Source organism: Phasianus colchicus, chromosome 3, assembly GCF_987193195.1.
Source record: "Phasianus colchicus chromosome 3, bPhaCol1.hap1.1, whole genome shotgun sequence".
In the NCBI taxonomy this organism is placed as follows: Eukaryota; Metazoa; Chordata; class Aves; order Galliformes; family Phasianidae; genus Phasianus; species Phasianus colchicus.
Window position 1 is genome coordinate 14,395,600 of NC_143438.1, and position 16,023 is coordinate 14,411,622.

At 40.7% G+C, this 16,023-nt stretch overlaps 1 protein-coding gene across 2 annotated transcripts in view; it reads right to left on the reverse strand.

The window, feature by feature from the left end:
- GMDS (GDP-mannose 4,6-dehydratase) overlaps positions 1–16,023 on the reverse strand; it is a 391,195-nt gene that overhangs the window by 78,699 nt on the left and 296,473 nt on the right. For both annotated transcript variants that reach the window (XM_031589284.2, XM_090137013.1), the window contains exon 8: positions 2,722–2,840. In XM_031589284.2, coding sequence (XP_031445144.1) covers positions 2,722–2,840 — 119 coding nt within the window. The remainder of the gene's footprint in view (positions 1–2,721; positions 2,841–16,023) is intronic.

The window sequence follows — 16,023 nt, forward strand, 5'->3', positions numbered from 1 at the left end:
AAAAACAAACAAAACCCACTAAAAAAACCAACCAACCACCCTGAAACAGCACAACCAAACTTTCAGGAAGGGAGATAAGAGGAACGGAGCCATGCCTGTGTGTTCATTTAGAACTCTGGTGCACTGTTCTTAGATGCCTCATCATAAATTGCGAGGAAACAAATCAACAGGACTCACCAATGGGGACCCACAACACTAACTGGGAGGACTTTGCTGCCAGCTACTCCCTGAAGAAGATATAAGAAGATATATTCAAACTGGAGGAGGTGGGAGTAAAAAGCCCTCAGGGGTTTAAAGGAATGTGAGAGGTTACAAGCCAAGAGGACAGTGAAGGTAAGGGGTGCGTGCATGCTTTCTGATAAAGCATGGACTGGGCTAATACCTATACAAATTATGTGGGGTTCTTAACAAAACTTCCCAAGTCCTCAAAAATGCTTTAAACATTTGGTGCAATTTGAGAGATGAATGATGGCTACAGGATGAGCAGCAGGTCAGCTGTGACACTATCCCACCCCAGGAGCACAGAGAATGAACAGCTGGTTTATTTGGCTAGGCTAAAATGACCAGATTTACATTAGTCTCAAAATAATCAGCAACAAAATTATTACTGGCACCTAAAACGTCCCCTCAGTCCCCATGTGTACAGCTATTTATACACCACCCATGAATGACTTAAGAAGTTGATAATATATTCACAGTAAGAAATACCTCAAAAGAACTGTGGTGATTAGCAGAGTTCCATTTTTAAAGTGATTAGACACTTAGGCTCCAAAAAATCGACGTCACTAGATGTCATGTGGATTCTCATGAAACTTGGGAAATTACTTTTATTAATTAAAAAAAAATATATGTGTGAATAAGCCCTTGTATACACAGAATACCTGCCCTACCTCCTCAGCTGCAGTAATACTGTACGGTTTCCCCAAGAGTGAAACTTAGGACTGATTAATTCAGTCCAAACACTGAATCTACTAATCACCACTATGAATGATATGCAGCCCACCACATGAAACCATATGTGAGTAAAAAATTAATAAAAAGAGAAATAATAATTTTTTAAAAGTGTGTTAGGACTAGCTAAATCTAAAATAAGCCTTTAGAATCCGCTATAATGAAGCTGTTCATAAATACTTTCTCTTGTATTTGAGTAGTTGTTTTTTTTTAAATTTTTTATTTTGTTCTCTCGTGGGTTTGCTTTTTAAAGGACATATGCTGATTTGTCATCCCTGGTACATGCTGAGATTTCTCTGGCCACATACAGAGCAGAGAACTTAATTTTAAACCAATAGTTAAATGTATTGGCATAAAAAGAAACTGTGGTGATGACAATATCTGCAAAAAAGATATCCAGCTAGGCACTGATGGCACCGATAGGCTTCAGTTTCTTATTTTATGTAACAATAATAATAACAACAATAAAGTAGTTAAACAGATATTAATTCTTCCTTTTGCAAACAACATTGGGCAGGCAATTCTTGATATCACAAGAATTCTTATTTATATAGAGTAAGTGCATATATATTATATTAATTTCAATGCTTGTTAGGGAAAATTAGCTTATAAACGCGAGAGGCAAAAATACAGAAAAAGGGGAAAAAGAGGAAAGGGAAAGTGTACTAGAACTCTTGCTACCCTTTTGTCCTGTCAAACCTCACTACTGTTGGGGAATACGGGACAACGTGATCACAAGGGAACATCTCACAGTGAAGAGCTGTTACAAAATTTCAAGATAAACTTTTTCCCAAAACTGAGCTTCTGGGCTAGAAATTCTACTCATACAGTCTTTCCCTCTATCAAAGGTTGCTTTTTTTTTTTTTTTTCCTGGAAGTTGATGCCAAAAATTGAAAACAGACTAAAAAGTCACTGAGGAGAAAATGTTATTACCTCCCCAGCCACACACTGCCTGTTCAAATAGTATTGTATATATCTGTGCACTTCTGCATATTTATTGAATTTGTCAAGTTTTTGTTCCCAAGTAAAACTTATTGGCCCTGTCAAAAGTTCACCAGCTGCACAAGTGACTTTGATGGCCTGAGGAACAGCCCTGGCGCTAGCGTCATGGAAGAGCCTGTGGCTTTCCTCTCCCTTTTCCAGCTGAGATTGGTATGTTGATGCATGGGGCCCAGAGAAGATACAGAAGGAGGGAAATTGAAAAAATAATAAACAATAAAAATATAAATTACGGAAAGCGCTCACCGAGCCATCCTGATTTTATTATATGGCCTTGAGAAGGAATTTTGTCTTTTCAATCAAACTATGTGGAATATGCATTGTAAACATTCTGCACCCACTGCTCAACATTTTTATGGCTTGGTAGGAGCAGAGCTAATAGGAATACAGAGTGAGCTGCTACATAACCCTTGCTGTATGGCTGTAGCGTGGAAGGACTGGCATCAGCAGGTGACACCTGCAGAAGAGCAGAACTGTGGAGATATCTGGGATGTGGGACACAAAATGAAGAACTGGGCAGAAGAGGGAGGGAAATGTATGAACAGAACGTGAAGATTCAGAAATAAAAAGGAAGATATACCTCCTACAGTTTTTCCTCATGATCAGCACTGGATATAACCACTGTGGCAATTGTTTATGTCTTGAAACTCTCACGTTACAGAAGTAGAAAGAGAGAGGAAAAAGTGTATAGAAACAATGCTCTGTAACTCACGCGATGCAAAAAAGCTCAAAAAGTTCAGCCTGTGGCTACTATCTCATGTTCATACTCACACAATGGTTTTTCCAATGTGCTTAAATGACTTCTCCACAAATTCACGGACGCTATGGACCTCCCCAGTGGCAATGACAAAGTCCTCTGGCTCATCCGTTTGCAGCATCAGCCACATGGCCTGTGGGAAAACAAACAGACAGATTCAGTGCAAATGTAAGTGGCCTCTTTGGTACATGATGTTATATTGCTGCATTTTTGATTTGAAGATAACACACACACGCACACCCCTCGCTTGGGAAATTAGCACTTTCCTAATTTGGCGGCTATTAACCAGTTCAGTGCAACTTTGAAAAGAGTTCAATTATTTCATATTATTGGAAACAATGCTATATTTGATTTTCAATTTGTTTCACAGCAGGGATTTTTTCAGGGGAGACTTTAATATGTTTACTTTTGAACTCTGAGGCTTGCTTTAGCGCTTAAGAGCATGGATTCATTTACTTAAAACACTGCATGCATTGAGACAGAGATGGGGGAAGAGAACAAAATTTTATAATGTTTCCATCCAAAGCACTGTTATCTGTCATAGAATGATGCCAAACACTGAATCACAACAGGAGTCCTTCCGCTTCTTTCTTCTGCCTTGTTTGTTTTGGCTAAATAGGGATTTTAATTACAAATGAGTAATTAGAAAAGTAACAAAGAATAGTCAACACTGTATTTTACCAAATTAGCCTGTTTTTCCTGCTGAATATGTGTTGAATGTAACATATTACGGGACTGCAACAGAAAATTTTTCTTCTGACAGAAGAATACAAAAAATACAGATAGAACAACGAGACAACCGTTAACATTTCTCCTTCAGAGAACCTTTTGGAGAGTGACAAAGATCACAATGGCTTCTGAGGCACAACTTCACGGGTTTACCAACATTTTGGTATTTTTCAGGGGGATCTTTACTTCCCATGACTGTCTCTCTCCCACAGACACACCGATGAGCACCGTTGTTTAGATGGCCAGCTAAATCAACAAGAAAGCAGGCAAGCAGATGGAGAAAGTGGTACACAAGGACACATGTGGCTTGGCTGAGGTGTTACAACAGGTACATTTCAGTTTTCTGACACGGCTCTAGCCATTAGATGACTGCCTAGGACCTGTAGGCGGACAGAATAATTATTACTTTAGATCAATCAAAATGATCTAAACACTTCATTTCCTTTAGAAAGGAAAAGGGAATACCTGTACGGCATGATCCTTATTTAATAAATAACCAGAAGAGGAAAACAAAATAATTCAACTTTCTCGCCACATGGTAAAAAGGACTGTCATCTTCTCACAGTGTAATCCACAACGCTATTTGCATTGACCTTTTCACATCAGCTTTAAAGAAAACAACTTTAGTAGGTCCCTTGATGGTAGTGGATACTCTGCAAATCAGATTAATAAAAGCTTTGGGACAGCTCAGTTTCTCTTTGTAAATACCACCTGAAATACTCAATTCTGTCCCCCCCGCACCCCTCGATAAATCAAGCGTCCAGCATAGCAAGGCAACACATACCACTTAAATGGTTCTATTTGCAAGTCATTTTTCTTCCCAGTTATTATTTTATGCATCTTCCAAAGTTTTGACAAGATTTTATTAACATGTTCCTTTTGAACCTTTCTGCTTTTTGAATGTGCAGGGCAGGACGGGTTTTGAGCAACTGCTGTGTAAGTCCTTGACATTAATTGTGCTTCAGGGATATGACCTGCTGGGCAGGACAATGGCAGCAACTTTATTTTTCCTTTCCAGGGCTGAACATCCTAGCCAATGACGCAGAAATACCCGACTGGCTGATGAAACTCCTCTTGTGGGGAGGAGACATCTTAACTCGTATCTCTCCTATTAGCTTTCTTGGAACACTGGGGTTTCCCTGCTGATCTGAGAGGTCGTGCTAAATTGCCAATGCCTGTTTCTTCATGACTGGACAAACTTGCAAGATTCACAGTGGTAACAACATTATAAGAAGGAAAAAGGAATATTTTAAATACGTAATTGGTAGTTCTGGTTCTGCTAGCCTGGTCCCTGATTTCACAGAGCAGCTTATATTAAGCAGCCCAGAAAACAATGAAGCTTCCTTGTATGCAAAGGCACTGTTTGGGTGAATAAAGATTTCCAGGACAGCCAGTCAGAGTCAACATTTACAGTGGTTCTCCTCCTGACTTTAGGGGATGTTTGCTGTGCATAATGAATTCAAGATCTGCTCCTTTTTTTTTTTGCTGAGAACGTACACAGCACAACTGACAGAGATGTAACAACCAAACTTCACTTATTGATAAGAAAAATTCCCCCCACCTCAAACACCATGTAGGACCTAACAGACCAAATTGGCAGAGAGATCTCCTATTTAGAATGCACTTCCATAAAACAGTATTAATATGCCTAAGGAAAAGCAGGATGGGACTTTTGATAACATTTGTCTATACTTCTGCTTTTAAACACCTTAATATTGTAACTCATTGGACGCAGTTTTAGTACAGGCACTTCTGCTGAGACATTCTACAATCCAGTGAGTACTTCAAATATTTAACGTTAATTTTGTCTGATAATACTAAATAGTGTTAGAACCTCGCCCCTTTTTACTCAAACACACGCGACACGTTGAAGGAGACAGCTACAAAGCAGAAACCAAAAAACAGCCTCTGACAACGAGTCCTGCCAGGTTTCATACATTTAGATGTATCAACTCTTGTCTCCATTTCAAAGAGCAAGCAGTCACCGTCCTAGAAAAAAAACTTGAACTGCAGGGCCAACTTAGCAACGATCAAATACAGATACAGTTGCTAAAAGCAATTTTTGCTTCTTTTCCTACCAGGAAAGAATGTTTAGATTAATGATTAATTGAGAATCTATCGCTGCTGGTTCTTTTTATTTTTTCTGGCACTCATAACTGTTGGCACTTACAACTACCTCAGTCAAAATCAGGTATGAAAGAAATGAATGTGCTTAAAATCACAAAGCGAGAGATAGCTCTGTTTGCTTTGAGGAAGGCGACCAAACGCTGCTGCTTTGAATGGGTCTGCATGAACAGTTTGTAAAAAACGCAAAGGCAAGCTAGAGGATCGAAATATTTTTCATCAAACTCTGCATTCAAATCTTATTTTCCACAGGTAGAGCCTGTGTAACCAATGAGAAACTCGTGTGCAAGCAGTAGCCGTACATTTTCCCTACAGTAAGTGCCAGGAATGTGCTTCCCCCCCATCAGACTAATAAAGGCCCTTGACCTATCAATTCCTAGGCATTTCCTCCAAGAGTTCATATTGTACCAGACTCCAGGCTGAGAATGAGAGGAAAGGGGGAGATACAGCTCCAGGTTTATTTGTCATTACTGAATGGCTTACTGGTTTTAACAGAGGGGAAAAGCTTTGTTTAAATTTCCACTGAAAGTAATTAATGGTTATTGACTGGTAAATGAAGAACAGGTGACACTCTGAATTAGAAGATAAATGATCTCATGTTCTAGCGTGATAATGGGTTAGTAATTGCTACAAAACCTCAGCCTAGCGCGTCCCATCATAATGCTAGATCATGTCCAGAGCACAAAGGACTCTGTGTGAGAGGTATTCAGCCGTTCACCTCCTTATACAGCTGCGGAGTGATTTGGTCCATTTATTCTCTGATGGACTGCACGACTGAGGCAAAAGTTCACCCATTCTCACCTTCCTGTTCACATGCTGAACCACATGACCCATGACACGGCTGAACTGGGATAAAAACACTGCCCAGCTTTGGCTCTTGGCTATCTTTTAACCATCACAAGGTCGGATATTTTAGGAATTTTTGTGGTGCAGAAATGGAAAATCGTGGATTTTCCTGTATTTCTCTGTGAAGGCTTTTCTAGGTGGGCTGATGGCAAGTCAAGAAGCGTTGCCACCCTTTTTAGCTTCATCCAGTTAACAAAATGCAGGCAAATGCTGAAAAAAGGAGAAAATTACGACAGAAACAATTCAGGCTTCGGATCTCTTAAAATGATACTGTTCCTTTAATGGCAAATGTAGCAAAACATATTTTTCATATTTGAACTCTTCTTGGCTCTGGTCTAGTGACTCACAAAGTCTAAAGGCAATGCTATGTCATTTACATTTAAAGACAGAAAGCCAACTGCAGAGATACGTAGCAAGTCTTGCAAGCGGACACACTTTTATGATTATGTGGACTAGCGTATCTATTCTGCATGCCTGAACTACAACTTCTGCCAAAACCTTTCCTCTTTCATCTTTTCTTCTTTCCTTTTCTGTATATAAGCCCCTGCCAGAGCTAAGCACCATTTGCAAGTAACATATTCAAAATATGAACCAGTCTTTTTCCTGCCCAAATTTCTTAGCTTACACAGCATTTGCACTTCGGCTAGCAAAGGGAGAAACCCAGTCTGGACTAAGCAACCCTCCTATAGATACATGCTGTGCATGCCACTGCCATTATGGTTGAGATGGGTCTGCTTGTCTTGAGCATCTGGAGTATGTTGAAGCTGTGTTTCAACATTAACTTCCAGTCCAGCATTGCAGTGAGAAAACATTTATTAACTGGGCTGTCATCCATGGATAACAAAGACTTGTTAGTTGAGGTTATGTTTAACTCTATTTATTTGATACTTTTCTTTCACTGTCTGCTCTAGTACTGTGTATTGTTAAGAAGGGATCAGGGACCAGTAATCAGATATCTGTCTATTTAAGAGAAAAAAGAAATACAAATCCAACACTGAGGCTTTAAAGTATAACTGATGATTTCTGCTCTCGAAATAGAAGTTGATTTTTGAAGAGGAGTGAAGCTGAGAAGATCCCAGCTCACGACAGACCCAAAACAGACATGACTGAATGTGATACACATTCAGAGACACACAGTGTGATCAGTGGAAAATATTCCTGTTGGTGCGATTACTATTGCCTTGTGCTGCTCCCCAGCATTTTTTCCAAGTCCTATAATGTCAAAAAAATACTTCACACATACTTCTAAGTATTATGCAGAAAACTTCTGACTTCCTTGTATTTCTCACACACGTACAAAAACTCAAACCAAATCAGTAACATTTACTTTAGGAGATGGAATAGATAGTTGCAGCCTGATGCAGGGTGCATTGTCCATGTGTAGCAGAGACAAAACAGCAGTGACTGGTGAATGTCTAGCTCTACTTACTTATCACTTGCATAGGGCATGGGTTACCTCAAGGCTGTCAACAATTAAGGAGCAATTTCTGACTAAGTCAGAAAACATTACCACCCAGAGAGACCCAAGAGTATATTATCACCATTTATAGAAATTCTGCCTTTATAGTATTCCATACTCCATTGTCTAGAAGTGGGCAGAGGAATTTGGTGGGTTGGATATGGTACTCTCCAGTGATCCCAAACCTAGCTCTCCTGCTGAGGTCACCACTGAGAAGGAGAATTGAACAGTCTGGGCCAAAGCATGATGGACGTGGCAGCAAGGAGAACCTTCTCCCCATATGGTGAGCACAAAGGCCTGGCACAACTGCTGTTCCTGCACGCATCATGAGGAACTACTCCCTCTATGCCACAAGGGACAAGGCTATTTTATCACCTCTCTCTCTGCATTGTCCCAACTCAATTGCTCTGGCACAGAAAGAAGTTGCTCAGCGTGTTCTGTGCAGTGTGACATGGGGAGATGTCATACCCACACACTTCCTGCCTGCCTGGATGTGAAGTAGTCCCAGATGGCATCGCCCAGCTCCTCCTGACACAGCCCAGCTGACTGACTGTGGTTTCTCAAGCTGCTACAAAAATGACCACAATTGATGTCTGTGCCTTGGAAAAGTGAGACTGAGGACACAAACTCAGAGCTCTGAACCCTCACTGACTTCCAGTTTATCTATTTATTTACTTTTGGAAGGGTGGGGAAGGAAGAAGAAGTGCTATGCTGGATGACTCACCCACAACTGATTGAATTCTGCAACTGTTAAAAGGCTAGGTGTGTACTGGGTGTACCTGGTAGGCATGACAGCATGTTATATAAGGAGATTATACAAAGGGATGGTGATACGTGCACATAATATTCAACATGCTGAAAAAAGTATCCTTACACATATTTGGCACACAATAGGGGCATAACACACATGGCTGAAAAGCAGTAACGAAGCCTGAGTGCAGCAAAAAAAGCTCTTCTGGTGGGAGCAAAGCGAAAAGCTTCTGCCTGAAAGCCAACACAAAACCATTGGGCATGATTCCCTGCTCCCTACCACAATGGGAGTTCAGTCTAAGTAATGACTGTTGCTTTAGTACTTGTTTCTGACAGTATTATAAGGCAAGCGAGGCATGGAGACTCCTGCCAAAGAAAACCACAACGATGGATGCCAGGCATGCTGATACTCCCAAGAAGCCAGTGGCAGCAGGGATATGGGAATATGCATGATCAATGTATTCCTATGCTCTTTTTTCTGAAATACAACTCTTTGTGTTTAGGTAGAAAAATAATGGTGCACACCCAACAAACAAGAACCTTACTACAAGATTAGTAGTTTGCATTCGAAAGATAAAGCGAGGTTCACAACTGGGGTCGATGCCCATCATAGCAACAAGAGTGATGTTTAAGGATGCAGGATGCACGACTCTTCCTCTCCCTGATGAGGGACCATCCTGCATTCTTAGATCACAAATCATCAAAGCATCAGTGCAAGATGTCTTGCTCAGAGCGCCTCCATTCATGAAAAATCCCTTCTGAACACCACTGAAGTATCTATCAGCTCTCATCAGTTTAAATACATTTTGATATGCTGCTTCTTCAAGAGTGTAATACTAAACACAAGGACTTCAACTGCTGTGTACAAAGCTTTCCCTCCGTGTCGTCCTTTCTACTCAGGAAAGGAGACACTGAGCGCTTACGACACAGCAGCTGCTTCCATTCAGAGAAGAGACAGACAGCTACATCAGGGACTCAAAGGTACAAAATGAGAACAGATTCAAGATGAAAACATTTTCCTATGAGAACAAAAATGTCTCATTTGATAAAAAAAAAAAAAGAGAAATTTATATTAGAAATCTCAAGAGAATAAACAAACAAACCAACCAACCCAACCTAAACGCTTCTACTGATATACACACTGGAAGACTCCTGGGCTATAGTTACAGAGATAATATATCACAATTCATTTTATAAACATTCTCATAGATGTTAGAAGTCGCAGGTGATAAATTGGCCCAGAAATGGTCTGAAGCCTGCTTGCTGATTGAGCCAAATTGCACAGCTTGGCTGTCGATGTGAACCTGTTCTGAGTTGAACTGTGTTCGGTTCCACGATTTCTTTCTTTCAAGTTAAAAGTGTACGGCTGATATATGTAAAGATAATAATCCAACAATTATAAAGTTACTAAGATAATAAAACACCTGATAATCTTTGTGGAGCATCTTGAATGAAAACAATATCAATGTCTTCTGAAACAAAAGCCCTCACATCTGTAGGAAATACTGTCTAACTTTTCTCTTATAAGCAGATAGCCCAATTGTTTTACAGAAATCAGTGAGGCCGTACGAAACTTTTGCAGGCGGTTTTATTAATAAGAACCACAAGAAATATAATTCAGATAAACTTCAAAGGTCAGCCTGCTCTGCTAGGACAGCACGATCTCTCCCATATGCACCTCAGGTGAACAGCTGAATACAAAGATCTCATTGTGTTACCAAAAACTATGCCGTCTTTTTTTTTCCTCTTTTTTTTCTTTTTTGCTCGTGTCACTCAGTGTCAAAATATTGTCCTTTAAGTACATGGAAATATTTGTATACAGTTTTACAGCCGATCTTCAGTTGCTAGCTGGAGGCAAAAAGAAACAGCAAAGCTGTTTGTTGGGAAACCTCACCAACAACGAAAATTAATACTGCTTTTTCTTCCTGCCAAAAAATTTTGAACAGATTTTTTAAGTCCACAATGGTTTGTTTATTCTTCAAATGGTTAAATTGAAAGTGACACGCGTGACACAAAGTAATTTAAATGAAAAGATACAGAAAGGATGCATATATGCTCTGTTTCTTTTGTTTTAATTTTGGAGGATATCGCCACAATTGCTAACGAAGGGGTGCTTTAAATTCTGTCGAATCAAAAAAGGAAAGAAACTCAAAGCTAAACAGAGAAAAATGAGATAAATCTGAAAGTACGTGTGAGTTAGAAGCACTCAAACTTGTATTACCTAGACAAAACGACAGAACAAGTACACGTTTCCCAGGCTCCACCTAGCAGACAATTCTGAAAGATATTTGACCCACTTCCCCCTCCCTTTTTTCCTTCCAGAATTAATTTTCCCTGCTATTTTTATATGAATGAAAGACAAAATGCCTCTTCACAAAGCAGCACTCCCATCTGACAGGATTACTCACCGCTAAAGTAAAGGGTTGTACCCGGGTTGCGGTGAGGGTAGAGCAGCCTTAGGGATCCATGCCAGGATCCTGGTTGGGGCCATGATCTAACCACAAGAAAACAGACGAGGCTTTCAAGTCAAGTGCCGGCATGTTTACTGTAGCCAAATGATCAGCCCCAAAATAGCGATCGCAGGGTAGATATCGATCACAATATGTTTACAGTGCAATATTTGACTATAAAAAGATCTCAGGTCATGCTTCTGACACCTGTTTGCCTTCTGTTGCCTTCCTGGAGTGCACAGACACCCACAGCTAAGTGCAAGCTGAGACGCTTTCTTTGAAAGGAGGTCAGAGGAGCTGCACAACGTACAGTTCAAAGTGCTGCACATCCCAGCGCACTCAAAGGCACTGTTGATCTGCAGTGTGATTCTAGCCATGAGTTTCTCTCTCCCAACCTCCATTTCCCTCTCATTGGCGATGAGCACTCCTTCAGCTTGCTGGCATCTGCTCTCGAGATGCAGGGGCCTGCAAGGATCTGCCTGGTGCCTATCAGGATTGGGCCCAGCAGGGTTAAACCGCTCGTATTGCCGTAGGAAAGCGCGGAGAGCCTCAGGGAGCTGCCAGAGCACAGGCAGATACGATTAGTGATAATAAATCAGCACTTCATAATGTTTATACATATTTGAAGGTGCAATTGGGAAGGAAGAAGACTTTATAGTAGGTAGTATAGGTAACAAAACAAGAGCGGTGCGATAAAATGCATGCAGGTGTTTTGCTTGTTTGTTTTGTTAAAGAAATACAAGGAGATATGCAAATCCGAATCCTCTCTCATAAGCTGCATTTCCTCCAAATTTCCAGAACTCTAATGTCATGCTTTTGAATAGTAAGAAGTTTTCTCCTCCGACTGATACCAGTATCCTAATGATGATGCACTTCTGAACAATATTCTAAAACAGTTAGCTTGAAATGTTAATTTGCTCATGCTGAGGAAAATGTTTACTATTCATTGGGTTCTTATAAAATCAGAATTGCCATTGTCAGAATAATCTATGTAAATAAAGAGTGTGCTACATTTAGCATATCACTGATGCTTTTTACTTTCTAATTTCACTCCAGTTTTCAGTCCACTGGAGTTGGAAGCAGAAGTTTTTCACATTTAAGTCACGGTTAAATATGTGGCAATGGTAAAAATACAAATCCAGCAGTGTTTTATTAACTAGGAAAAGCAGAAAATAAACCTCAAAAAGCATCAAGATGCTGAAGTAGCCTCACTCCTGATTCCATCGAAGATTCCCTCTCCTTTACAAGAACAGGTGACAACACTTTGGAATTTGATGCCATATTCTCCAAGTTGAGAAAGAAGAACACAACCTTTATGCCTCAGGGATATGATAACACAATAAGAGGGATTTCTTTTCATTTCTACCCCATGTCACAAGTTCAATTTTAGGCCAAAAGTACCCAAATCCGCCACCATGTGATCCTGCAGCTTATGCCTGGTGGTTTTCATCCAAGCCCTCAGACACAGGAACGCATGCATCTCTCAGATCTGTGGCCATGGTGGCAGTGCTACTGTTCAGGGCTGTGGCTTGGACCTCAGCTGACAGCCTGTGCCATCTTAGACTGGGCCATGGGAATTTCTGCTAGAAAAAGTCAATGGTAAAATGATCCCAGAAAGCAAAGAATGTATTTTAGATGTCTGGCTGTGCAGTGCAGATGTCAAAAGACGACGGGAAGCTTTTGTTCAAGCATGCTCAAAATACATTTGCTGGGCACTTCACACTGACCTTCCCTCAGCTTGCTCTGGTCACTCTAATTCCACCATTATTAGTAATGGCTGCTTCTGCAATGGCTGTTAATCACACTGAATCCTAAGTCAGGGAATGGGAAGGGTCTGCATTAAAACTGGAGATACGGCTGCTCTCCGTGGGCTAGTGTCAAAATGGAACAGAAAATTTTATTCAGTTTGTTCCCAGCAATAAATACAGTTCTGGCATCCTGGATAAATCCTTCACATAACAGCATGTGTTCTTTCATGCACCCTGGGAGCGATTCTATTTAAAGCCATGGAATTGTGGGTGTGAGACTGTAAGCACATCCACTTACCCAAAACAAAATTAAAACCTGTCTTATACGAGAGTCAGGAGAGCTGTTACTAAAAATGCAAACCATATGAAGTTTTAAGTATACTTATGTTTTTTATCTGTCTCTGTGTAGCATATACAATTGACTTTCACTGCCTGAGATGAAGTGCTGACAAGTGTTTTACCATATTATTACAGAATACCCCAGTAGCATTATCACACTTCGGCTTTCGCTTGCAATAAATCTGCTCTAGAGGCACGTCAGAAATCATCACTCCTATCGCATCCAGACAGAGCAAGGACCCTCCCTCCTCAGTGGGTATGAAAGAGGCTCCTTGCTAGGTAGGCTGCTGCTAGGGCTGCAATAGCCTCTGCGGGCCAGACACCAGAAACAACATTCCCACAAGTGACTTGGCGAGGCCAGAAGTCTGTTCTTGGGCAAATAACAGTGGCACAGGCATGAGTCATTACAGAACAAAACAGATTTATCGCCACAACGACATTATCATCTGTTATGTGCCTGTTTCCATGTGCAAGTCTCCACTCTCTTTTTTTCTCCTCGTTTCAAAGATTTATAACTCCACTGCTGAAAGGTATTTCGGGCTGGGGCAGAAAATGAACACCATTTTCTGCTCTGAACATATTTATATTTTAATAGCCATACTTCACAAGTCCAGCTTTAGGCCCAGCCTGTTTCTTAGTTTTGGTTTGGTCAAAGTGAATGATGAGCAAGACTATCTCTAGCCCTAACCTCAGCAGGGACGGTGATTGTCTTTGTAGCTCTGATTAAAGCATTTAACCTTACGTCCTAAATTTTGCTGTCTGTGAAGCTGGAATGGTGATATTTATGTGACCAGAGTGCTGTAAGAAAGTTAAGGGCAACACAAGCATTTTACAATGAAATGCATTATTTCTTAATTAATTAGATGCCTTTATCCATGCTTTTATAAAAAATAAAACTATTTTTCCCTCTAGAATTGGGAATCAAAACATTATTCCTTAATGCTGATTAGCTTTAGACTAATTAAGGAGTGAAATAAAAGGGTGAAGAAACCTATGGATGAGAACATGCAGAAATGCCTGTTGGATTACGCATTCCACAATTCAATTAAACAGCCATTTCTTCAGATACTGCACATTTCACTTGTGGTGTAAAAGAAGTGAGATAACTGCTCAGGAGAACAAAATACTACCAAGCAAGTCACAGTGGTTACATTCTGTCTTTTTCTGTCTTGCCTAACCTTCAGCAAATTTACCTTTTTTCCCCACTGCACAATAATTGAGGGAAACCTGAAAATAAGCTCTTTGGCTCTTTCCCCACAGAAGGGAGCTCCATCCTGCCAACTCTGCCTGATCCTGACTTCACAGGAGAGTCATTTCACGGACTCCTACAGCCTGGCAGTAGATGCACAAGAGAGGAAAGTCAGGGCCACACTACAGTAATATAAGCAGCTCTCTGAGATCGCAGTGTTTTCTGGATCAGGCCCAAGAGGTGGTCATAAACCCAGGCAAGAAACAAACCATTGCATCAAATGGTGAAATAATTACTAAACTTCTTATTAAACTTCATCACTTAGCATGCTCCCCCTTTCCAGCACAAAGAAAAAGACCAAAGAACTCGAAAGGACCGGGAAAGAAGGAAATAAAACCAGCTAGCAGCATGTCCCATGGGCACATCTAAAGCTCAGGACCGCCGCAGTCAGACCTCCCTCAAACCCTGCTCTTTCTAGCTGCCACCTCTCCTCAGTCCCCACGCTGACCCCCTGAATCAAGCCAGATGGGACTAGTGGAGACATGTCAAGGAAGTGCTGAAAAGGTGACTTGGGTCTCTGGCAGCTAGTCTGGAGCTAGTTTCAATGCAAAATCTCTGGGGGCTGCTGCTTTGCAATTTCTCAGGAATGTTTAATTCTCCTCATCCCTTTACTGAGTCTCTCTGGAGAGGTCACAGAGGCCTGTGACATCCCTGGAGGGCACTGCCTAACTAAATTAGCATGAGATAACTTTGGACTCTCTTCCAAACAAGAAAATACAAGAGAGAGAATTTCATTAAAAGCAGAAGACTAGGTGATCCAAGTTAATCCCAGCCCAGAGCTGCTGCAGAAATGTTCTCTGTTTATATTTTGACTTTACTCTCTGTTACAGAGTTCACTGACTATAATGGAAGCTGTGTTAAGTGCACAACTTGACCTCAGTTGACCAAATCTTAGTTTCATAATAAAGACAAAAAGTGGGTTTGGCGGCTCTAAAAGGTCTGATTAGTAGCTGTTTTGCCTGTGGATGTGTAACTATGTAGGGCACTAAGTGAACGGTAAACTCTGATGTACTTCAGCCTTTATGCCCACTTCTTAATCAGGAAATACGAACTCTAATATGCAGTGAAGCTTCAGCATTCTTTAGCAAAGCAAATACTACTGAATTCCAAACGTGTATTTTTTTAGACTTCTGTATGTAAAGCTTTGTTCAGGTTCCCTCAGTGGAGAGGGGATAAAAACTATCGCAGGACATGCAAAGAAAAAAGAAGATTTAGAGAGAGAAGGAATGCTGAGATCTGCATGCATTTCTGACACAGCACATCTCCAGTGCAACCCGAGGGCAGGGTAAGACACAAAGGTAGCTCAGCACACCCCTCAATATCCCACCTCACCTTCACCAGAGATAGACTTGCAGCTCATGCCACACCAGACACCTCTGAAATGAGGATTTGATGTTCTGTATGCAAACAGGATGCGGAGAGAACAAGAAACAAGAAATTTTGCTCAGGCTGAGGTTATAGTAGCTGACTCTAAGGAAACAGAAGATGAAATAAAAATGTATAGAGAAAACTTGTTGCCTGAGCCAGATCTTTTGGAAAAATAAGGCTTTTCCAAAAGAGAAATTCATGCTTCCAAGTATTAAATGTACTGGTAGTCATAACTGGCAATCACCTAACAATGC